Source organism: Grammomys surdaster, unplaced genomic scaffold (genome assembly GCF_004785775.1).
Source record: "Grammomys surdaster isolate TR1022 unplaced genomic scaffold, NIH_TR_1.0 194, whole genome shotgun sequence".
In the NCBI taxonomy this organism is placed as follows: Eukaryota; Metazoa; Chordata; class Mammalia; order Rodentia; family Muridae; genus Grammomys; species Grammomys surdaster.
Genome location: NW_021604639.1, coordinates 3,312,444 through 3,336,810, shown reverse-complemented (window position 1 = coordinate 3,336,810; position 24,367 = coordinate 3,312,444). Strand labels below are relative to the sequence as shown.

The 24,367-nt window shown below is 46.5% G+C and overlaps 1 protein-coding gene across 2 annotated transcripts in view; it reads left to right on the top strand.

The window, feature by feature from the left end:
• Window positions 1-22,336, top strand: part of Gng4 (G protein subunit gamma 4) — a 31,052-nt gene extending 8,716 nt beyond the window's left edge. For both annotated transcript variants that reach the window (XM_028769915.1, XM_028769914.1), the window contains exons 2-4: window positions 539-642; window positions 2,427-2,535; window positions 19,697-22,336. In XM_028769915.1, the coding sequence (XP_028625748.1) occupies window positions 2,437-2,535; window positions 19,697-19,825 (228 nt within the window). In that variant the 5' untranslated portion in view covers window positions 539-642; window positions 2,427-2,436 and the 3' untranslated portion in view covers window positions 19,826-22,336. The remainder of the gene's footprint in view (window positions 1-538; window positions 643-2,426; window positions 2,536-19,696) is intronic.
• Window positions 22,337-24,367: the final 2,031 nt, after the last annotated feature.

Sequence of the window (24,367 nt, the reverse complement as noted above, 5' to 3'; positions counted from 1 at the left end):
TCTCTCTCTCTCTCTCTCTCTCTCTCTCTCTCTCTCTCTCTCTCCTCTCTCTCTCTCTGTGTGTGTGTGTGTGTGTGTGTGTGTGTGTATCTGTCTCTCTCTGTCTCGGTCTCTCTCTCACAGACACACACAAACACATACACACATATGGTAAGAAAAAAAAACGTGATGTATAGAGAGACCACAGTAAAACCTATTCATCTGTAAAATTGATAGCTGTCAATCATTATAATAAAAAAAAATCCCTGCGAACTCTTTCTGCTTGGCATGCTAGGTTGGCAAGAGAAAGAGGTAGGGCAGCTGGGCACACAGTACTCCAGGCGGAGTCGCTTGGTGAGGCTCAGGGAGGCCTTGCCTTGAGGCTGTGTCCAGTCTGTCTCAGTCACCTAGGAGTGTCTCTTCATCCTTCAGCTCATTGTCATCCCCAAGACTGGTATGAGAGTCCCTAGGCTTCCAGGAAAATCCACTGAGCTTGGGCAGGACAACTGAGGGAGCCATGAAGACTGTGGGGACAATGTACATCTGTTTGTCTTTTCAGGGTAACCCCACAGCAGGATCCTGAGTCAGCCTCTCTTCTCTCAGCCAGCTTCCACTGCTGCAGTGTCCCCTGCCTGGACCTGTTCCTGTAGCACCTCTCAGCAGGTAAGAATGGATGTGTACAGAGCAGAGAGAAGTGAGACTCGGAGATCAGGGTTCCTCACACCATCACTGTCAGTCCTCGTCTCCCTCTCCCCCATAGCAGACCTAGGGACACTATTAGTCAAGGTAGATGGAAGGTCTGATGACACCCACCATTCTGAAAATCCTTTCCCTGTCCTGAGTCAAGTCATGGTAACAGCACTGGGATGAAACTGCCTCATGCTGGCTCCCATCCTAATTTGGCACTTGCCGAGTTAGGAGCCACTGATGCAGCCTGCCAGAGGTCCCTAAATGACCTGTCATTCCCAAGGAGACTGGCATCAAGGCCCCAGGGTGACCCTGAACAGTTGACTCAGCTTTCCTTTCACCTCACCTTCCTGGAGGCCAAGCACCCACTGGTGTCCCCTGGAACCAGCATGGATGTCTAGCTTTGTCACTGCTCCTGTTGTAGAAAGCTCTCAGCATTTCAGACATTGCCTTCTCCATCCGAGCAGCTGCAACTACTCAGAAGACTGCAGTGCCCTCTTGGGAGGAGGGGAAGGAGAGGGAGGTGATCTTTAGACCATACATGAGCTTCATCCACTCGCTCCTGAGGCTGAATGTAGTTCTGCCCCGGCTGGCTGGTCTCTGAGGTGCTAGAGTAGTTAGGAGTGGAAGATTGACTGAGGATGGACTCTATCCAGAGATCCAGGAAGCAACCCCTCGCTCATGCTCTGTGAGCAAGCCCAACAAACGTATTGGTTCACCAAGCTAGACTGGAGTGGGAGTCTTACTTTGTCCTGTGTTGGGGGACATACCGTCTCTCCAGAAAAGCTTATGCCCCACCTCTGTTTGTCACTAGTCCATTTCTTTCTAGATAATCACACAGGTCTTGTAAGAGGCAGCCAGTGGGCTCAAAAAAGCAGGGTTGTCATCCAGGCAGAACCTAAAAGACATGTGGCTGAGTTTTGGAGCAGGACAACTCTGAAGCCTCCCTCTTGGTCTGCCTTTAATGTCACTTTTGTCTCTAGCTCTAGTTGGCTAAAGCTGTTTCCTTCCATACTTACAACCCTCTCAGGTGGCTTGCCCACCACTCTGTGCCCTCACTCTCAGGCTAGGCAAAGTATGGATCACATACATGTATACACACACACACACACACACACACACACACACACACGCATTGGTCCTGGAGGAGCAGAAGAAACCAAGGCTGGGGATGGCTGGGCGGAGTCCCTGGAATTCAAACTCCCAGTTACTCACGGCTCTTCTTTTTTTGCTGGGCAAAGGTTTCCAAGCAAGATATGAACCCACGCTGGCCGAACTCTGATGTGAGCAGCTGATCTAACTAATTCCAAGAAAGCCTTCTCTTAAAAAGGAATGCACACGAGCAAATGTCATTGCATAGTGCTGCAGACCCCCAGCGCTCCCCAGACTCTCTCCTCAAGGGTAGTGGGCACTTAGTGCTCAGAACCTTGCCCCTGCCTCACCCCGTACCTAGAGAGCCACTGTCCTTTACGTTTGTGTTAGCCTGACTTCAGTCCCACAGGTGATCACTGCTAGTCTCCCTGAAACAGCTTCTCCTTACATGGATAACAGAGACTCCCTCAGGGGACAGTCAGCACTGTAACGACTCCACAGTGTGGTGTAGATGTGGGTGGGGGCAAGGAGAATTCCTTCCTCTTTCTAAAAGAACAAATCTGGGTGTGATGGAGAAGCTTCAGGTGGTGGGGGCAGGAGGAGTAGGAGGGGGCCCACGTTCCCCTGGGACAGCAGCACCCCCACCCTTACCCTGTGGTTATTTGCAGGGAGCCAGGAATGAAGGAAGGCATGTCTAATAACAGCACCACCAGCATCTCCCAGGCCAGGAAAGCGGTAGAACAGCTGAAGATGGAAGCCTGCATGGACAGAGTGAAGGTAACCTCACTCAGCATGTTCCTCCCCGGTTCCAGAGTGGCCTCGTGAGGTTCAGTTCCCCAACAGAGGAACAGTCTCAGTGGGTGTGTGCCTGTTCCAGAAGCTCTGAACCTGCCCAGGGACTCCCATGATGCACTACACACACTGTATGTGCGAATTCCATTAGAAGGTCCCTAAATTAGACTGTCCTTCCTGTCATTTTCATGTAACTGTAGACATACAATAAGGGTTGGAGAGCAGGACCCTGAGATTGTTGTGTCTCCCTGGTACAGTGATAGAGGTTAGACAACAACAGGTTTTTGGACAGGCACAGCTGGGGCTGACACATTGAATCAAGCTTGTGAATCAAATGCTCCCTGCAGGGAGGTGAAGGGGTGTGTCTGCCACCACCATGGGTGTTTGGGGGGGGTCCCTTCCTACTGGAATTACTGCAGGGGGAGGAAGCCTTGGTTTCCACAGATCCTGTGTAGATGGATGCACAGAGAAACAAGTTGAAGGCTTGGCAGTATGTGGCTCTGAGATGCAGCCGGTGTTTGGCTCTGATAAGGTTGAAAGACCCAGAGAATAATTGGAAGCAAGGGTTCTTAAGACTGAATGAGGTTTCAGAGGTGTTGCTGCAGACAGGCATTGCCCAGCTGTTCAAAGACAAGAAACTTCTGCCAGGAGAGGACACAGAGAGATCATCACTGAGCAAGGCAATGCACAGCGGGGGGTGGGGGGAAACGCTGTGGCTTCAGCGTGAGCAGATGTCTCCACCATAGTGAGCAGAGATGTGAGCTGGCCTCGGTCCAGCAACTGGATAGTTTCTCTGGGTCTTGACCTCACTCCCTTCTCCGGCTTTCATTCCAAGGACTGATATCTGATTGGTTATTTGTGGTTGGCAGTTTCTTTAACACGCACCAGAGGCAAATAACTCACAGCTTGGGGTGGGGGAGGTGGGGGTAGCACGTCATGGTGGCAGCACCTGGCAGAGCAAAGCCATTTCCCTTGTGGCCATGACCCAGAAGAGAAGAAAGTGGGCATAGTGATGTATGCTTACAATGGCAGCCACCTGCTGAGCTGCTGGGGAGAGGATTCCTGCACAAGCAGGGATCACAGAGCCACAATGAATGGCAGGCATTTGAGGTGAATGGCCTGTGGCTGTAGATCTGGGGGGACAGGGAGGTGGCTGCAGCTGGGACCTGGGCAGAGAGCACTGAGGTAGTGGGAGAGGAGAGCACACCAAGAAAGCAAATAGAGTGTGGAAAGGAAGCATGGAGCACTGGGCAGAGAGAACCAGGAGGCCAGCCACGCACCAAGCCAGAGAGCAAGGGGACCGTGAGCATACGTTAGGATGGTTGCCAGTCCACGGGGAGACATTCTGTGGCAACAGATCATTTCCAGCCATAGATAGAGTTCCAGAGACTGTGTGTCCCCATGGAGTCTTTTGGGTACACGCAGACTCTAATGGGAGGGGAACCATAAATCATGCCAGAGGCGTTAGTGCTGCTGCTGCTGCGGCAGGGGCCCTGTGGAGGAAGTAGCTAATTCTAGCTCGGGTGATGTCAGGGCATCATGGAGTGGGCCAGAAACTGGCCTGTGGGGTTCAGAAACAGTGCAGAGGTCTCAGGAAGGAGATAGTCCCTAGCTGTCTGAGGAGAAGGTGCTCAGGTCTGTCTGTATATTCAGCCCTACATTTGCACACAGGCTTTATTCTTGAGTTTTAGCCTTGTTGTTGTTGTTGTTGTTGCTGCTGCTGCTATTGTTGTTGTTTTGGAGACAGGGTAGCCCAGGCTGGCCTCCAACTGGGTGTATAAACAAGGATGACTTCAATCACCTGATCCTCCTGCCTCCATCTCCCAAATGCTAGCCTGACAGGCATGCATAGCCTTGGATAGGTTTGTTGTGGTAAAAATATATAGAATACATAATTTCCCATTAAACCATTTTTAAATAAATTGCAATCTTCAGACTCAGTGATGTTTGCAGTATCATTAGCTTCCACCATCTTTGATTTCCAAGAACTACATCTTCCCAACCAGAAATGTATCCACATTCTCACCTTCCCCCAGCCCTAGGACTATCATTCTGATGCCACTGAGACCGTAACTGTAGTAGAGACTTCATCTAAGTGGAAACATGTAATGCCCACCCATCGTTTACCTAGTACAGCATCCTTGGAGTTTACCCATGCCTCCATCATCAGCACTTCATCCTCTTTAATGGCTGAATGTTTCATTCTGTATATCCAATATACATAAACACAAGCAGAGAAAAAGGTGCATGCACACACTGAAACAAAGAGTGTTTGAACAAATATCAAGTTTCTTTATGAAAAGTGGTCCCAAGACATGCACATACTTCTGCTCACTGAATATGTCTGAGGTCTGTCCCCTACTCATTGCTATCCTTGGGCCATATAATCTCCAGGTCAGCCCAGATGCTATGGTGGGCAGCCTGCCCTACCTGCTGCTCAAGTCTGTGCCTCCCCCTCTTGGCTCTCTCAGTGGCCCGAGGAGCCCAACAAGCCAAGTTCTGAGATGAATATGGTAGAGTGATTTGCTGTCACACATATAGGATTTAGAATTACTTCTGGAACTGATTTTGTGAATGGAGGTCATTTTCTCTCTAATAAGTCAAGAGGAGGTCAAACTCTTAGTGAAATTGTCTTAAAGCTATATATTAAAAGTCATTTATGAAACTACCCTGTTAATGCTACAATTGCAGTCCATGGCATAAGCATAGACTACACAGATTAAGGGCTCAGGCTTGCTCAGGCAAGACTGTTCCCCCTGTGGACACTTGTCACAGCTCCAGGTGCCATGTCTACCTGCATTTTGTCAGGCTCGCCGGCAAATTCAAAGGTTCCCATGGACACCTCAAAGGCAGGCTCTATTCATAGAACTCAGGAAATACCTTACTTATATGTACCAGTTTATTATAAAAATGATGACTCAGGAACATCCTGACGAGACACCCAGGTCACTGGATTGTGGGTCGTGGTGCTCAGCTTCCAGGACTTGTGTAAAAGTGACACTCCCAACCCATGGACGTGTTTACTCCAAACCCCGAAGCCCATGATTAGGGTATCATGTGGTCTCGTTGTACTGCCATGATTATTAATGCATTGGTCATTCAACCTTCAACCCTTCTTCCATCCCTGCAGACCAGGGGCAGGGCTAGAAGCTCTATGTCCAATCATAGCTGTCTTTCTGGTGACATGCCACTTTCCTGAAGCCATCTCGTTAGCATACCACAGAGATCTTGCCACTCAAGAGAATCCTAGGGTTTAGGAGTTCTGTGCCAGGAACAAAAGCCCCATGCTTGATCTAATACAAAAGGCTGAGTTTTCCTGTGACCTAAAACTCTGTAGTATGTGGAATACGAGTTCCTTGGCATTATACATATGACCATTGATCCACCCAGCCCACTGCCATATTTAGGAATTACCAGTTCTCTCAAGGGCTCATCTCTTAGTACTGTCTTCTATGTGTCTGTACACCTGCCTCCACTGTCAGCCTCATGGACATGCCATCTGAAGAGTATGCTCCCCTATTCAGAAAACACCTATTGCCATTGTTTTCAGACAGTGACACTGACTGCCTCAGGCCTCAGCATGCCATGTGTCTGGCCCACCACAGAGGCATGTGCTCACTCCAAAATGGGGTATGGCCAAAAAGAACAAGGCCTTCGCTGTTAGAAGGAAGTATTATGTACCTTCAGAGAATATATTCTAAGCAGCACATGTAACCATGGGTTGCCAGCACCTCCTCCTCCAAAGGCTAAATGAGGGAGCAGCCTGCTAGCCCAGCTGCACAGAGACTGATCTGTACTGCCTCAGTAGACAGGGCAAGAGGCTAAGGAGACTGCTTAAACCGTTCCCAAATGCACACCAGATCTGAGTTGGAACTGCTCTTTTAAAGAATAAAAGAAAAAACAAATGGGCTTGTGTAAACATTCTGCCAGAAAAATGAGGAACCAGACAGTAGCAGAGAGAAGCTAACGGAGTCCGCATTTGAGAAGACTTTTTCTAAAAAAGCAAGGGAGACTTTAAGTGCCTCATAATCTCAAGAAGAGTAAAGCAAGCACATCTAGAGACAGAGCTCAGGCAGGAGAGCGAATACAGGTGTGAAACGGTGTATTCTCTAAGAGGAAAGCTAAAGCCAGCTATAGAGCCACACACCTATAAGCCCAGCTACTCAGAGGCCAAGACAAGGTTGCAAGTTCAAAGCTTGCCTGGGCCACATCAAAGTTTAAAAAAAGTCTCAGCTATATGAGACTCTGTCTAAAAAAACAAACAAACAAAAAAAGATAGTGCGGTGATAGAGTATTTCCCAGTTTGAAACTCCAAGTTCAAGCTTCGCTACTGAATAAAACAAACAAACAGAAACTAAATAAAGTTTGAGGAAATCAAGAAGGAATTAATGACAGAAAGGTTAGGATGAAAGTCACAGCAAAAGGGAAAGCTCAGAGATCATACATTCAAGACTGAACGCACCCAGCCATTTGCATGGAGATATTCCTGGCAGAGAGAACTTAGAACATGGAAGACTCCTAAGGACAAAGTATGAAGCATTTCCATTAAGTAGAGGAAGTGTCTGCCCCTTGCCACATCCAGCTGATAGTTCGTGGAGATGACAGACACGGGCATCTGGGAGGTTCCCTGCTCTCTCAGAAGTAGAAAACCCTTTTCTAACATCACCCAAACAAAATAAAGATCGGCCAGGCATGGTGGCACACACATGTAATCTTAGCACTCAGAAAATCGTGGCAGGAGGATCGAGAGTTCAAGGCCAGTTTAGGTTCCATTAAGACCTAAAGTACAAAATAAAACAAACAAACAAACAAACAAGAAGTTAAATCGCTTTTAGATAATAAAAATAAAAAAGAAAACTCTTTCAGGCAGAAGTAACCACTTGGGACCGTGGAGCTAGCTTTGATCACATTCTTTACACATGTCATAAGGTTCTTAAGGTTTCATGGCAGCTCTGAGACCTTGGTACCCCAGGGTCTCAGGTCATAGACAAAAACACTGAGAGACCTAAAAACCACAGCCTGGGATCTAGGTACTACACCTCACCACATGGAAGAGTGCCTCAGGTTGGGCACACCGCTGAGGCTCTAATGGCAGCCCATGAAGAGACAGTGTCTGATAGGGAAACTTCTCCCCTGCCACACCCAAGGTGGCATGAACATGTCCCCAGTAATGCAGAACCTTAAGCTGACTATAAATATGGCCTCCTTTTCCCTAGGAAAATCATTTCGTTATATAATTGAATTTCACAACAAGAGACCCAGGTGTGCTTAGTTTTGTGGATAAAGGGATTTGAGCGAGGTCATAGAATCATTGGCCTGAGATTCTGCTTGGTGACTTCTGGGAAGGGCTATCACTACTGCTCCACAGATTGCCCAGGGAGAGTGCCTCGCTGAGCTGAGGACTCCTTCCTGAAGCTAGGGCTGCTGAAATGACCCAGATCCAGTTCACCATGCCTTTCTCTTTGGGTCACTAGTCAGAGCCTGAAACGTGTGTCTGACGGACAGAACCAAGGACACATGCTTGTACTCATGTTGTAAGTGATTCTGGGAAAGGGAGAACATTTTCAAATCCTATTTAAAGAAGTCCTATGTTTCCCACGCTGGAACTCACCATGAAAGCAATCAGAGAACGGGTTCAGTGACTGAGGAACAGAGAGTGAACAGTTAGCAACTGTCCACTATGGCTAGTTTCCTAATTAGGAGTGAACCAGTAGATACAATGTCATTTCTGAAGTTGATTAACATATTTAAGCATAATAATGCTGTAAAATGCATACCTCAAAATTACTAGAGGGTGAGAAATAATACATAAATTATAAAACAACAGAGAGTGTATACAAATTTGAAAAACAAAGATAGTAAAAGACACTCCAAATGTGTATGTCTGCAAATATTAAGTTGAAAATCCAATTTAAGTTCTGTTTTAATTTTAAAAAGCAACATATTTTACATCCCTGAAGTGACAGAAGTATTTTTAAGAGGGAAAACTATAAAACTCAAATGAAAGAAAATTATAATATCTGGATAAAAGGAGAGATGTCCCATGTTTATGGATGGGAAGATATTATTGTTAAGATATCTTCCCAACTTGACCTGTAGATTCTTTGTAATCCCTGTCAGAATCCCAAGAAGCTATTTTGTGGATATTTACAGACTGATTCTAAAGTTTATATAGAAAGATAAAGAACTCAGAATAGCTAATAAATTAGGGTGACGAGAAAGGGGAGGCTGTGTCAGGTCATGGAGGAGGAGGATGTGGAGGCGGAGGACTTAGAGGAGGGTGGTTTGGAAGAGGAGGACCGCTGCCTCTAACTGCTGCCTTATCATACAGCGAGAGTAATCAAGACAAGGGGGTGTTGGTGAAAGTCTAGATACACAAATCAGTAGACCAGAAAGCAGAAATGAACCGTCACAAATACGGGCAACAGATCATTTACAAAGAGCAAAGGTGATCTTTTCAGCAAGTAGTATTGGAATAGCTGACATCCACATACCAAAAAAAAAACAAAAAAACAAAAAAAAAAAAAACGTGTCTAGACACAGACATTAACTCAAATGAGTCATGGGCAGAAATGTGAAGACAGGGCTGTAAGCCTAGGACACTGTGTACAAAGAAGTCTGATTGACCCTGGATTAGACTGTTTCTATTCAGCTAGCAAAACCCGAGACAGCCTGGTAAGCCATGCTTCATTAGGACTTGAAGCTTCTTAAAACACCACAGGCAAGCTTCAGGAGAAGACCGTGTGTGCAGAATACATATCTGATAAAAGGCATATCCAAAATACACAAAGAACTCTTAAAATCTAATCATTAGAAGACAATCACATTTTTAAACAGGCAAAACTCAGAGAGCATACCACACACCTATAACCCTAGGCTTGGGAAGTGGAAGCAGAAGGGTCAGGAGACCAATATTACCATCAGATACATAATGAGTTAAGAGCTAGCCTTGGCTACATGAGTCAGTCTCTCTCCCTCTCTCCCTCTCTCCCTCTCTTCCCCTCCCCCTCCCCCTCTCCCCCTCTCTCCCTCTCCCCCTCTCCCTCTCCCTCTCCCCTCTCCCTCTCTCTCTCCCTTCTCCCTCTCCCCTTCCCCTCTCCCCCTCTCCCCCTTTCCCCCTCTCTCTCCTCCCTCTCCCCTCTCCCTCTCCCTCTCATACATACATACAAAAAGCAAGACATATAAATGGGTTTCTTACCGACGATGATGTTAAAATAGTACATTACGGGATGGGGAGACAGTTCAGCTAGGGAAGTGCTTGCTTTATGAGCACAGGACCCAAGCAAGCTCAATCCCCAGAACCCATATTAGTAAAAAATAATAATATTAAAATAAAAAAATTTTAAAAGCTATGCATGTGAGTACTTGTAATTCCAGCACAGGAGAGACAGACAGAAGAGTCCCTAAGCAGAGCCCCGGCAGGACAGACTGTCACACTTGGCAAGCTCCAGGCTAATGAGAGATCCTGTTTTAAAAGAAAAAGATGGAATGCTTCCAAAGAACAGCCTCTTTTGGCTGCCATAAACACACATACATATGAGCACTCCTACATGCACTCACAGAAGAGACAGCGGTAGTCACACACACTGTGCCCTTAACAAACACTTCACGGCAGCAGGAGTGGGATGGATATACACAGGAAGCTTTAAACACTGCCTCCTGAATATCCTGTCCCAGCTTGATTGGCAATGACCACGTAGGCTGTGTCGTGAGTGCTTGGTCATCAGATGATGGCCCTGTTTTGGAAGGTTGTAGAAAATTGGAGAGGCAGGACCCCATGGGAGGAACTAGGCCACTGGATTCTTGTCCACTACCAGAGGAAGAAACCTGTCCATCACAGGTCCCTGCATCATCACGTTCAAATCAAGAACTTGGAATCAAGTGACCATGGACTGAGCCCTCTGGCTGGGAGCCAAAATAAGCCTTCCTTCTTTAGATTGTCTATGTCAGGTACTCTGTCGCAGTGCAGGCGACTAAACAAGGGAGAGTGATTTAAGAATGCCCATTTGTGGACAAGACCTATATCGCTTTTAATAAATACTTAAAAGGGTATAAAAGAAGAATTGAATGACAGAATACCTTGTTCTAGAATAGGCAGTCAGCATTGAAATATATTCTAAATTAGTACATTATAGGAGAAGTTCTATTTTGGATTTAAAGTTAAAATTATCAGAAAGTTCAATTAGATGGAAAATATGAGAATGCCTAGGAAGTTTTTTTTTTAAAGTAATATGTTTGAAAAGGAAAATATGCAGGCATTTCCTACCTCTGGAAGGGTATAAAAGTCAGAATGCATATGGATCTCTGACTTTGTTCAGCAATGGACAGATCAATTGAATAGAATAAGAAGTCTCAAAATCAGAGCCAGCATATCCCCAGAACTCCATGGTCCAGATGACATCTTAGATAAGTGGAGATAAGATCTTAGCAGACTTCTTAGGACATAGTTGATAAATGTTTCTGGCACTCAGGGGGGTAAACAAAAGTGCCTACTCACTAATATATCCAAATAATGGCAGAGGAATGGGATCCCACTGCTCAAGCTGTCAGACTACAAAGGATTTTAGATGTTTATTTTATTCATTTATGTATGTGTGCATGTGTGCATTCGAGGATGTGCAAATGGCAGACACCATGGATGTACATACCTCTGCAGCACAGAGGCCTCAGAACACAGGACAATATCCTTCTCTGTAGCTTTCCACATTTGTCTTTGGATTCAGGAAAGCCAGCAAATCCCAGCAGTCCTCCTGTCTCTCCCCTGCTCAGTGCTGGGGCTACTACTACAGTTTTCTAGGATGCCTGACTTACTATGTGGGTACTTCAATCCTGGGTCTCAACTCCTGCCCTCAAGACTTCAAAGCAAGCAGTTATAACCATTGAGCTAGCTCTCCAGCACCTTAAACAACAGATTTGTTATCAGTTTTCCTCTCTCTCTCTCTCTCTCTCTCTCTCTCTCTCTCTCTCTCTCTCTCTCTCTCTCTCTCCCTCTCCCTCCTCCTCCCCCCTCCCCCCCTCTCCCCCTCTCTCTCTTTTTTTCCTCTGTGTGTGTGTGTGTGTGTGTGTGTGTGTGTGTAGTTTAGCTATAAGTGCAAGATCCAGGTGCCAGTAGGGTATGTGCTGTGTGTTGTGTGTATATGCATGTGTTGAAGGATCTTCTTCCTGCATGGTAGACGGGCACCTCACCATGGCTTCATGTGGCTTTCGCTTATATTTGCAAGGTGGGACAGAGCAATCCCTCTGTCATTTCTTCCACTATGAGGATACCAGCCCTGCCAGATGAGAACCCCCGCTCTTTTGGACATATTTAGCCTCAATCACCTCCCCAGAGCTCTGCCTCACCCTCACCTCGTAGCTGTGTCAAAATAAAAAAAGTTTAAAGGTTAGTTTCTTAAGTGTATTTATATATGTTTGCCTGAGTGCCTGTATGTGAGTCATACATATACAGGGACCCTCAAAAGCCAGAAGAGGGCATCAGAACCTTAAGCTGGAGTTGCAGGCAGTTGTGAACTACTGCCTTTGGTACTGAGAACCAAACCAGGATCCTCTCTAAAAACAGAAAGTGCTCTTAACCAGTGAGGCATCCCTCCAGCCTCAGATCAAATATTTAAACTGTGTGTGGCGGCATACACCTCTAATCCCAACAACCAAGAGGCTGAAACTGGAGGATCCCCACGTTCCCACCATGGCTGCACAGTGAGACCACCATCTTAAACAGCAAAGGTTAGATTTAACACACGAAACCATCAAGGCACTTGGAAGATGTGTCTGTGTTTGTAGCATGTGAATTTGAGAAAAGTTCTTTCATGTGATACCACAAAATCCACAGCTCACAGGTGCAGTGGGCGTTTTGACTGCATCTTTCAAAGTCCCAAAAGTAAAAGTCTCTCAACCAATAGAGAGAAGTAATTGCTACCTAAGCCAGAGTTAATTCCTGAAAATAGAAGATGTCCTGCAAAGTCAGAAAGTAAGGAAATGAGCCCTGGCTTTATTTTCTTTAACTGGAAGGGACCAGGGTCAAAATGTATCCTTCAATGCACATACATTCTCAAAAGTCATCCACTTCCTAAACCAGGCTCTGCTACCTCCAATAGGCTATGCAAAGTCTGATTCTGTAAGTAGATTAACTACTCTATAACACACTCACAGTCACGGCCAGAGTTGTGCCCCCATGATGCCCTCTCTCTGGCATTGCTCTGGCCAATCAGCTATCCCACTATTAAAAGAGTTTTATTGTCTTCAGAATGTGTGGTGGTTGTTACTGATTATCTATAGGGGGATTCTTTCCCAGAATTGCATCTTTTACAAAGGTGACTTCGTGTCCCTGAGGGCTGGCTTCCTTCTAGACTTGAAAGTCTTTGGAAGTTGAATGCTGGTACCAAGACAGCAATAACCATCAGCTCAGTAAGCAGAAGGCATCTTTTCCTCTCTTTCCACAGGAAATCTCACTGCCAAGTAAGCAGTCAGCAGATGCTGTCCAACCTGGCAGCTGGCTTTTGAGCTGTCATTTGCATGTGCACTATTCACACAGTCTTCACTGGCTCCTGTGTTACTACAAGCACCGGAAGCCTAACAGAAAGCATGGCCGCAGTTTTATGTAAATGGTCTACATAAAAATTTACAGTATATTCAAAATGTACGCATCAATTGGGTTAAGATTATGTCTATTGGTTTCCTCAGTGTGGATTTCCTGAGCAAGCCCTGTAAGTTCAAGCCATGTGACTTCTCCATGCTTGTGTTTGTGCCGCAGTTTTTCACGATGATCCTTCTAACAAAGGAGGCTTTAACACCTCTTACTTTTGCTTTCCTTCACACCTTCTTAAGAGCTGTGTGCCACGCCACCAGGTAGGGATCTTTAGAAAGAACAGAATGTGATTTCTGCCCCTACCCCCAAAGTTTCTTAATTCAAACCAGAAAAGGCCAAAATTGGTATTTGATAAGACATGGGTAAGGGTGGTTAGCAATTCAAGAATGAAGATCAGATAGGAGAACAACCTTTTAATCTTTCAACAAAGAGCAGGGAAGGATGCTCTCTGTGCTACCAGAAAGTAGTACAGGAGTCAGAGCATCTTCAGAGTGGCATGCACTATGCAATTGGGAACTGTTGCCACTTACAGAGGTGAAAGCCAGATGGACTATCTGTGAGGTGAGTCTCCTGTCAGCAGGACAGGATGTGTTAGTGGCCACTGAGGCTAAGTCAGGCTGTATGGTGTGTGTTGCATCCAGTGAGGGAACAGGGAGTGTTGGTGCCAGCTGAGACTGCCAAGAATCACTATTTTTCTCTAGTAAAAATAAAGCTCCCCATCATTGTAGAATACCTCTGTGCCAAGACCAGGGTGGGTCTTTGCTGCGTCTGTTCTTGACCTCCATGGTTCACCTTGCTATGCAAATATTCTGTTGGCAAAGTCTAAGATGGGTTTGGTTGCCTCATCTTGTTTCCTTTTAGACAGAGCCTTGTGCTTGCCACAATACCTTAGCCTCCTGAGGACCGGAATCACCGGTTTGTACCACCCCACCTAGTTCTGAGTTACATCTTTCTTTGTAGGAAACAGAGAAATCACGAAGACTGAGAGGTAGGAGGTCAGATGAGTCCGCCTGTTGGGAGGATTTGGTTAAGTCAGGATCCAGGGTACACGTGGGTCAGTGTAGGTTAGGGGCTGTTGATCCTGTAGTAGCCATGTAAAGAACAGTGCTCACTGAAGTGAACCTGTGGTGTTACCCTATCCCTCACATTTCTGCTTCCCAGTGTGCAACCAGACTTTGATAGGAAAGAAGACCCGTTAATGGTGGTTGACAATGGCTATCCCCTTGTTAGAGACATCTGGCCCTAAGATCTATTCACATTATTACCATCTGGCTTTCTCCTCCTCCAGATGTTCTGTAGGGGCGGGAGATCCTCCCTCCCTCAGGACAGGACCTCCTGTGCAGCAGAAGTCACACACACACACACACACACACACACACACACACACACACCATTCAGACCATTTCTCAGCAGCTAGGAGTTTCCTGCAGTGCTCTGGGATCTGCTGAAAGCCAGGCTGCACAATGCCTGGGTATCGTCCTTAAAATCGGGTTGTATTGGGCTCAACTGTATTCGTGTTTAGAAAGAAGAGTGCACAGGAACTCACTCAGAATTCAGAGGCTAGACATATACTTCGATACCCTGAGGATCCCTGTGGGGCTAAAGGCACAGGGCAGCCTCTGCTGGGTAGTGCACCAGGCCTGACCTTAGAGGAGATACCATTGTTACATGCTGACTACAGCCTGGCTGTACTCTTCCTGACATGGCTTTGTTTTCTGGGGGTGGAGGGAGGAACAGGCAAAGCAACCAAGATACTCTTCATTGATTCTATATTGTTCAATAGACCCAGACTGTCGAGAAGTAGGTGCCCTCTTGACTTCAGATGTACAAGATAAGTGCAGTGGGTGTCACAGCGAGAGTAGTAATTATGTCGTCTGTCTTGTCATGGAATGTGACTATGGTAATTGCAACATTTTCTCCCATCATTGAAGCTGGTAATTATAGTGCAACTAACAGCATTATGTGCTAACTTGGGCTGTTTTAATCACCTCTTTTACTCTGAAATGCAATGGGAAAATTCCACAGTTGTTCCCAGGCTACCCATTTCTCTGAGCATCTGCTGCCTTGTAATTCTAACAGCTGGATGCTGAGGTAGGAGGCAGAGATGCTCAGGGCAGCTCATCTCGATGATCTCGATGCTTGATAAGAAAGCACTGCCAAGGAGGCAGTTGTCAGCTTTCTACCGTGATAAAATTTTGTCTTTGAGATTATCTATTTTGTTTCAGAAGCAGCAGATGTATTGGCATCTGGCACTGTCTGCCACCCATATCTTGCAGGAAGAAGCTCTCCAGCCACAAAAATCAATCTAATCTGATTAACAAAAACCACATTCAGCCCTGGCAGCAGTTAGGTTAGTTAATGCTGGGATGGAACACTGTGGGCCAGTGTATTAATTTTCTCATCATTAGGACAAAGATACCCATAGTACAACATAAAGAAGGGCTTGTGGTTTGGAAATCCAGCCTGTCGTGATGAAAAGACATGGCAGCAGCATGAGGCAGCTGGTCACAACACATTAGCAGCAGGAAGCAGAGAGATGGATCCTGGTACCCAGCTCATGTGCTCCTTTGCGTTCAGGCCAGGGCTCCAGTTCATGGGAAGATTTCAATCAGATTCAGCCCGGGTCTTCCCAACTCAGTGAATCCTCTCTGGAAACACCCTCATAGACACACCACCCAAAGGTGTGTCTCCCCTGTGGTTGTAAATTATACCCATCACAGCCACGATGACATCTTTCATGTGTAGTGTTCCATGCCTGAAAACAGTCATTACTTGTGTTTATCTTCTCTGATCACAGTATAGTGAAGGTGATCACATATTCAAGGTGCTGTGCTTATACTGAAGTAAGTGGACTTTGGATGCTATTATGTGAACTGAGGGGGTCTGGGTGGAGTGGAAATTTCCCTGATTACTTTGATGTAAAATGATTCACACTCCATTAGGTGCAGCTAGGCATAAGTAGGCCATTTTTTACAATGTAATTGAGTAAAATGTAAGCCCCATGTAGAATCCAGAATTAGCAGAGCATGGTCAGAAAAATGAAATAAGACCATTTGTCAGGAGGTAGAATGACTGAATGGACCATGTTTGGGCCACCCTTTCCTCCTGGGATTGTTAGATCTATATCATGGACCTCGGGCTTTTTGTTTGTCCGTTTTCTTTAACTATTTCGGAATTCTATGGTTGGAAAAAGAAGTAAAGATGGGGGGAAAGGAAGGAGGAATGAAAGAAAGATTGGAAAGGATCAGGAGGGAGAGAAGAAAGGACAGTGTTTCTCACAGCTCTAGGGCTGGAAGAGCAAGATACTGTAGGTAGCAGGGCCCCCAAACTGAGTCACAGCATGGTTGAAGACAAGCCACTAAAAGGGAAGGCAGGAGAACACTCAGGCCAAACCCTTCTTGTCTGAGCCCTGTCTTTCAGCAACATCATAACCTATGGGGGAGAGGTGTCACATGACCTACTTGTGAGTACCTTTAACTTTCAGTGTGAGTTTTGAAGGGACTTCTGAACTCCAACAATCAGGTGTCAGTAATTTGAGTACATCTAGAAAACTGGCATAGTGTGGAACCAACCCAGGTCAACACATTTGTCCCCATGCTTCCATCAACTGCCTCTTTGTAGTCTGTTAGGCCAAATGAATGTGCAGCTGGGATGCCCCCAGGACTGGGAGCATGGGTAGTTATGGGTAGTTATGGCCCAGAGGATGCAGCTGAAAAGGGGACAACCTTAGAACAACTTGTTCTCTTTAAAGGAGCATGGTGGAGAAGCATGGTGGCATCAAGTATAGCCTCACCTCTGTGACAAGGCAGAGGCATTTTCTAGATAGACCCGGCTCAGAACTGGGCAGGCCAGACACCCAGCATAGTTGTCAGGTGTTGCAGGTGTGAGAGAGAAGTAGCTCAGATCTTGTGGATCTTCCACTGTGCATAGCCCCACAAGTTCTAGCATCTTCTGAACCCCCTCTCTGATGCCTTGTGTTGATAAATTTGAACTTGAGGTTGTTCTCAGGGTTAAGCTGGTATAATATGCACACACACACACACACACACACACACACACACGGTGTATACTATACTGCTGATTATATATAAAGGTAAATTGGTCACGGGAAAACAAAGCTGCTCTGATTACTCACAAGCCAGCTACCAACCAGCAGCTGGATTGTGCACAAGGGCTGCTGTCCTCCGTCTCTACGTCTGTGACTCCTCAACACAAGCGACTGTTTGTGGCGGCTCTGTTATTCCTGAGTCTTCTCGGTTGGCTCTAGTGTTAGTTTTTCTCTGGCATCTTCTCAGTTAGCTTGACAATGTAGATAGATGCTCAGTAAACACTTCTTGAGTGAGATAAAAGCTACGTCCTATAAGAATTCCAAATTAGCAGAACATGGTCAAGAAAAATGAAATAGAATCATTTTGGGCAAGTCTAGAATGACTAAAGGGGCCAATCTGAACTCTTCCCTCCTGAGATTGTCAGATCTCCAGCCCTGACCTCTAGCTTTTTGTCCTATCTCCTCCACTCCTAAGTGTGTCCATAGATTTTCTACAAAGAACTCACTTTCCCATAAGTTAAAGACCTTATTGAGTAGTGACATTCAGAGTGTTCTTATATGTCTCTAAGCTCATTTTACTCATCCGGTCTGTGGTCTCTAACATAGTCAGCTTTTAAAAACCTAACTATGTATCGAGATGGGAATTCCCAGGGGAAGACCAAGTTTGCAGGACATCTGCAAACCATGGCAAGGGATAGGAGTGCAGGACACAGAGATAACCCTAATGTACACATAGATCAGGAGACACACAGGAAGGGCCATGGGACATAGCTGTGGTCACAGGAGAGAGGACATGCATGCACATGTCTCCTCTAACCTTCCAAGTAAATGCCAAGTGCTTCCTGGCCGGCAGTCACGCTCTCCTCCACCAACATGTGAAAGCTGCCTTTCTCCCTGCAGGAAATCCACCCAGCATCCCTCTAGCAACCCCTGGAGTATGCTCCAAGCCAGAGCCCATCAGGGTGGCTGTATTAGAGCCACCCTGTAATCTGAGGATCCACACCTTGTCCTTCACTGCAGGGCGGCTCCTATAGGAGTCGGTTTAGGCCTGTTTCACCTGGCCATCACTCCCTCCTCATTTCCTATCTGCATTAACTATTCTTTTTGATGATGCAGCGATCAGAATACCTACAGAACACTATGGAAGGAAGAGTTTATTTCCAAACAGAAAGGGCAGTGCAAACAGATCCTTTCTCCATTCCTCACTAGCAACAAATGGAGCATTTGGCTTGACTCATTGACTTGACCTGTAGTTATTTCATCTGAGAAAAAAAAAAAACACCAAATTGAGTCTGCCCACATCATCTCTCAGAGTCTAGCTACCATCAACACAGACAGGTCTGGGGAGGAAATTCGAAGCAACAATTTATAATCAAAGATGGCAGAACCCCAAAGTTGGTGTTTGTGGCTTGCTGGGGCAAAGGCTTTAGAATATTCTCCCCTCGCTTGTGATGGCTAGCCTGGGTTTGTCATTTGACTACATCTGAAATCAACTTAAACCCAAGCAGCTGGGCACACCTGTGAGTGATTGTCTTGAGTGGATGGTTTGAGGAAGACCCACCCTAAATCCAGGCCACACCTTCTGGTGGTTGACCACATAAAAGGACTCACCATCTCCCTCTCTGTGAACATCCAGCTCTTTCTCTAGACAGACTGGGCATGTTCTCTACACAGTTTCCATGTATTAATTAAGGAAGGTCTAGAAGGGCTTCCTGGCCAGTAGCAGCCTGTCTATAGGGAGCAGCTACCTGTCCTTACGTGATACAGGCTTGAGCCAGTGAGATGACTCAGAAGGCAATGATGTATTCTTCGAAAGCCTGGTGGCCTGATTTTTGAGCCCCAGAGCCCACCTGCAGGTGGAAAGACAGAACAGACTCTACAAACCTTTGTTCTCAGACTTCTACATGTGTGCCATGGCATGTACCTGCTCTGGCATGTGCGCTCACTGGTATATAAAGGCACATTATATACTAATATAATTCCATAGAAAGATAATGATAAATACATTTTGTTAGATGAGACGTTATACAGCCGAGATGACTGGGGGTCTGCTGAAGGGGACAGATTGTCTCTCCTGACTTTGTCATGAGAGAGGACTATAGAAAAATCAGCACCAATAAATATCATCAGCCTGACTTGGCTAGGAAATAGCTTCCGTGTTATTCTTATAGAAATGGCTTTGCAGAATCACTGTGAGATTACTCTACTCCATTCTTTCTGTTTCACTGTTGGACGTGCTGGGATCCAACCCATGTTAGAACACTACTACTGAGCCACACCCTTGGCATGTTCTCAGCTCTCTGGATCCTGACCTAGCACTCTAGGGCAGCAGGTCCTTGGAGCATCTTCCAAACACATCACCTCAGTTCTATGCAAACTTGCCAGCCCCTAGCCTTGCTTGATCATACATACTGTACAGCCAGACTTTGGCCATGGCCACTCTTCTTGTGAACCTCACCCTGGACCCACTCTGTGAATGCCTTTAACCAAGCACTTGTGCTGTGTTTCTGCAGGTCTCCCAGGCTGCCTCAGACCTCCTAGCCTACTGTGAAGCTCATGTACGGGAGGATCCTCTCATCATCCCGGTACCTGCCTCAGAAAACCCCTTCCGGGAGAAGAAGTTCTTCTGCACCATTCTCTAACCCCCATAGCGATGAACCTGGCCCTTTCCTGCCGTAAACGTTCCAAGTAGAGCCCATGCATGCTCCCGTGTAGAGGCATGCCTCCCACAGCAGCCCGTCTCTGTCCAACCAACCATGATCTGGGCTCATCTTGTTTTATCATAGTTCCTTCGTAACATTGTTTCCTCTTCCTTTTTTTTGTTTCATTTTTCTTATTTCCATCCATAGAGAAAACAGACATTTTTATAGCCAAATAACAAATGTGCCATATAAAAGTGTAGATTTAAAGGACTACAGTTTTTAAACATTCCCAAACATAAATATATCCAGTTAATAAATTTCAGTGGGTAATTTATTGACATCAAAGCTGTGCAAAGTGTCTCCCATGCACAGTAATTCAGTAGCAGATGAGAGCATGTCAGCCAGACACATATGAGGGTGGGGTCTCTTTCTCCTCTGGCATCTCTATTGTAGGCGCCTTCAGGGGGCATGTGTCGAGGCCCCGGAGATGACTGATATCTATCTCTACCTGTTTATCCCTGAACATTCCAAAGCTGATGCTTCTGAGAATACATCTGTGGTGTGGACACTGGAGCAGCCTTGACCGTAGATACTCACCAGACAGCCCCACTAGGCCATCTCCTCAGTCTAAATGCCCCATTCTCCCTGCTTGCTCCCTCCTACTTGGTGTTTCTAGGAAGGCAACGAGTCTGACAACACTGGGCCATCTGGAGTCTCAGCACAATTATCCCTGAAAGTGATGTTACGATGCCACTCACTGATCTGAGAATTTATGGGCATCAACATATTTAACCTAACAATAAATACTCCAAGTATAGGTCTATTTTTAGAGAGGGAATATCCTGTGCATAGAGAAATGACATTTGCTGAAAACGGCAGCTAGAAAGGCACACCAAGACTTCCATATGTGGGTAGACCATCCCTAAAGCCCTCCCTGAAGTACTGAATGATGGCCACCTGTTGCAAGTGTGTAGATTCACAAATAGTCCTAACTGCACACTAGGAATGAAGCAAACTCACTTTACACTATCTGGACGTACACCCCTCTCCCACCTTGGCTGAGAGAAGTGTCACAAACCTAGATTATGGCAGTTTGTAATAGATGATATGTAGGTGCCCCAAGACCAGATAGCGGTAAGCCTTGAGATTTTCCAAGATAAGGCTGCTGGCCGCCTCATCTAAGGCACCCCCACACCCTCCCAATGGAGGCAGTAACCACAGCTGCTGAGGGCTCCGTGAGGACATTAGTTGTGTAGATATTTGGAAAGTGCCTCTCCTCTGGATCTCAAAGAGGCTTGCTGTGTGCGGCTGGGCAAGCCGTTGTGTGCCAAGCTGTTCGAACCAGCAAATTGCAGACAGTTAATTACCCTTCTTGCTCTTCTTCCAGGGCAGAAACCAAGTAAAGCTCTGATTATCCTTGAAAAGCAGTATGTGCTGGATGACAGCCTATAATGTTGTGGCTGTGACTTCATAGACACCGTGGTTCTGGGATAAGGAACGTAAAATGGCCTCCAAGGAGGTGACTATCACTTTTAGATGGGTTTGTGCCTTGCTACCCTCCCTTGCAGCTTTTGTGGGAACTGTTCTTAGTTTCACTACTGGACCTGAGACGAGAGACTAAGACTCTGGTTTTGTTGGGCTGTAACGAGCTCTCTTTATTCTGTGGCTCGCGTTGGCATCATTAGCTGACAGAGTAGACCATAGTCCACAAAAGCCCAGGAAGTGGGGCAGCACCTGCAGGTCAAGAGAACAGTGTGCTTTAATCTCCTACCAAACTGTCTCTGCTTTCCTGCCTCCCATTCCCAAGCATCTTCCTTACATTCTCCTGTGGATGGCGTGTCCACTAGTAACTGTCCTAGGAAGAGCCCCTCACCCCTCCACCACTCTACTCCTTGGACCCATTGAGCTTTCTGACCCCCAACATCTTTCTACTTATTCCTAGATTTCTGTTAATTCTTGGAGTCTTGTGATCAACCTTGTAAACTCATTATTTCACAAAGTATCCTCATTTGGATGTAAATATTTCGTGAGGAGACAACTCCACCCCTGAGTATGTACTCAACAGAAATGTGTGCATACCGTCAGAAGAAAAATACTAGAGTGTCCATGGAAGTGCTGTTTACAGTAAACATAACCAGGAGGGGCCCCTTATACCCATGCTGAAGGGATAAGCTGATGAGGGTCATTCCTGCAGTGGATTCTCAGCTCCATCCACAGCTTGACTTTGCTGGCCTGGGGGACTGAGAGCAGGCAAGTCCAAGCTACAGCTCCATTTCCAGTCAGCACAGGCCTGGCAGGCCAACCCATGCTGATTGAAAGAGGGACAGTAGCTGTTCTCAAAGGGGCAACAGAGAGGTGACACAAAAGGCTTCTAAAATGTTCTGTCTCTGGATCTAGCTGTGGACCACCCTGATATGTTTAGTTTGTGGAAGTTCTCCAACTGTCCATTTTTGGGTGCTTTTCTGTATGTGTGTCATACTTCAATAAAATATTGATCTCTGTGACTACCAACTGTGGGTCCCTCTGCTATTGCTCTCCCGCCTTTGGTACTCTGTTCAATGTTTGACTCTTCCTTAGATATCCTTAACATGACATTACTAACTCCCATTACTAGTGGGACACTTTGAGAGTGTGTTTGCAATCACCAGCTGGAGAGCAGTTTTCTGGCATGCACAGGTGCTTCCCCACATAAACAGTATGCTCTGGGGTTTGTGGGCAAACAGCAAAGCACATTATGTGACTTCCACTGAGTGGCTGAGACAACATCCTCAGCGTCTCTTGCCTTTTTACCCTCAGGAATGAAGGGACAGGATGCCCTTCCAGGAAAACTCATAATTACAGTGACCTCTGGAGCAAGAGACCAAAGTCCCATAAGGCCCTGTGGTGATAAGGAGCTAAGGTCCCATAAGGCCCTGTGGTGATAAGGAGCTAACACTCTGGCAGGAAGAGCAGGTGCTACGTGCTTCTTTTTTTCTCTGCTCCCATCTGAGGGCTCCCCTGCCTCCAAGCTGAGATGTCTGTCTCAGACTCCACTGCTTCCTCTGGCTCCACAGGGCCTTTGGTGTCTCCTCCCACAGCTTGCCACTAGAGTCCTGGGGTGATCAGAGAGCACATCCCGCTGATCCTCTCACAACAGTCCAAAGGTTTTGTCTTTGATAGTGAGTTCTTGCTTCCTTCTCTGAAGAAACCAGGAGTTGTCAGCACCCCAACCCCCAACTGAGGACAGGTAGGAGGGTTCCATGGTGACTGCTGGAGCCTGAGATGAAATCATGAGAGCCAATGCTATCCATGGCTGAACAATGGAAGCGGCTTGGAAAGAGTTTATTTACGGTGGTACATCCTCAGCCTCTGGGTGGCAGGATCACCCCCAAACCATGGGCGCTCCGACTTCCAGTCCCATCTCCTGGTCTGAGCACCTTCCCTTCCTGTGTGCAGAGCCACAGTGGTGACAGATGAGCTGCTGTCACCCCAGGTTTCACACTCCTGGATGTGAGTGTGAATGGCTCAGGGACAACTCTGCCTGTCATGGCCTGACATTTGTTACGGTGTTTTGCTTACCATCTCTCACGAACCCAGAAGTCACCATTTTGGTTGACTGGAGAGCAGCCCCAGAATCCACCGTTCTCCCTCCCTCCCACCAGAGCCGAGGGTACAGATGTTGGCCATCACCCCCCAGCTTTCATGTAGGTGCTCCTCATTAAACACAGCTCCTTGGGCTGTGGAGCACATCTTCAACTCACCGAGCCCCTGCCCAGCCCCTCCATTCGGTGTTTAATCAAATCCCTACGGTCGATTGTGCTTTAGTTATGTTTTGCTAACCTATGGCATTTTCAGACCCATTTGTGAAAACTAACCATAGGCTACTGTCCTAACTCCATGATTTCACAGATTTCTCAGAGCCATGCTGTGACCTATAACGGCTTGCTTGCTCTACAGTCCCCTGTCACCCTTGTCATTTAGAGGAGACTAGTGTCTCCTCTAAGCCGTGTGCTCCCCCACACTGCCACTACACAGGACTATCTCACTGGCTGTGTTCCTTGCTCACACAGGCCGCCTGACCTGATTTAAACATCCTCTGCCTTTCTGTGCCAAGTCTACTTACTTTATAGATCTTAACTCAAGACCATGGTATAGCCTCTCTGACCAGCTCGCGTCTGTTTCTAAGCTCACCTGGCACTACACAACACTCCTACATCTGTGCTCCTGATTGCCATTTGTCCCGCAGCCTGATCTCAGGAGGTGAGAGGCTCTGGTGTCACTCACCATTGCATCTCCAGCACTGAATGTGTCGCCTGGCACATGCGTGCCACTCAGTAAGTGTCATCTGGGCTGGTGCAGTAGCTCAGTGACAGTGCTTGCCTAGCATGTACAAGATCATAGGTTTGATCTGTAGCACTGCCCCTCAAGATGAAGAAATGTGTGGCTGTTACTCCTGGGTCAATGCCAGACTTCAAGTGTCTATTTACTTTTTAAAAATATTTTTAGTTTTTTTTTCCTTTTTTTTTTCGACTGTTTTCTTCTTGTAACTTAAATTTTGGAGGA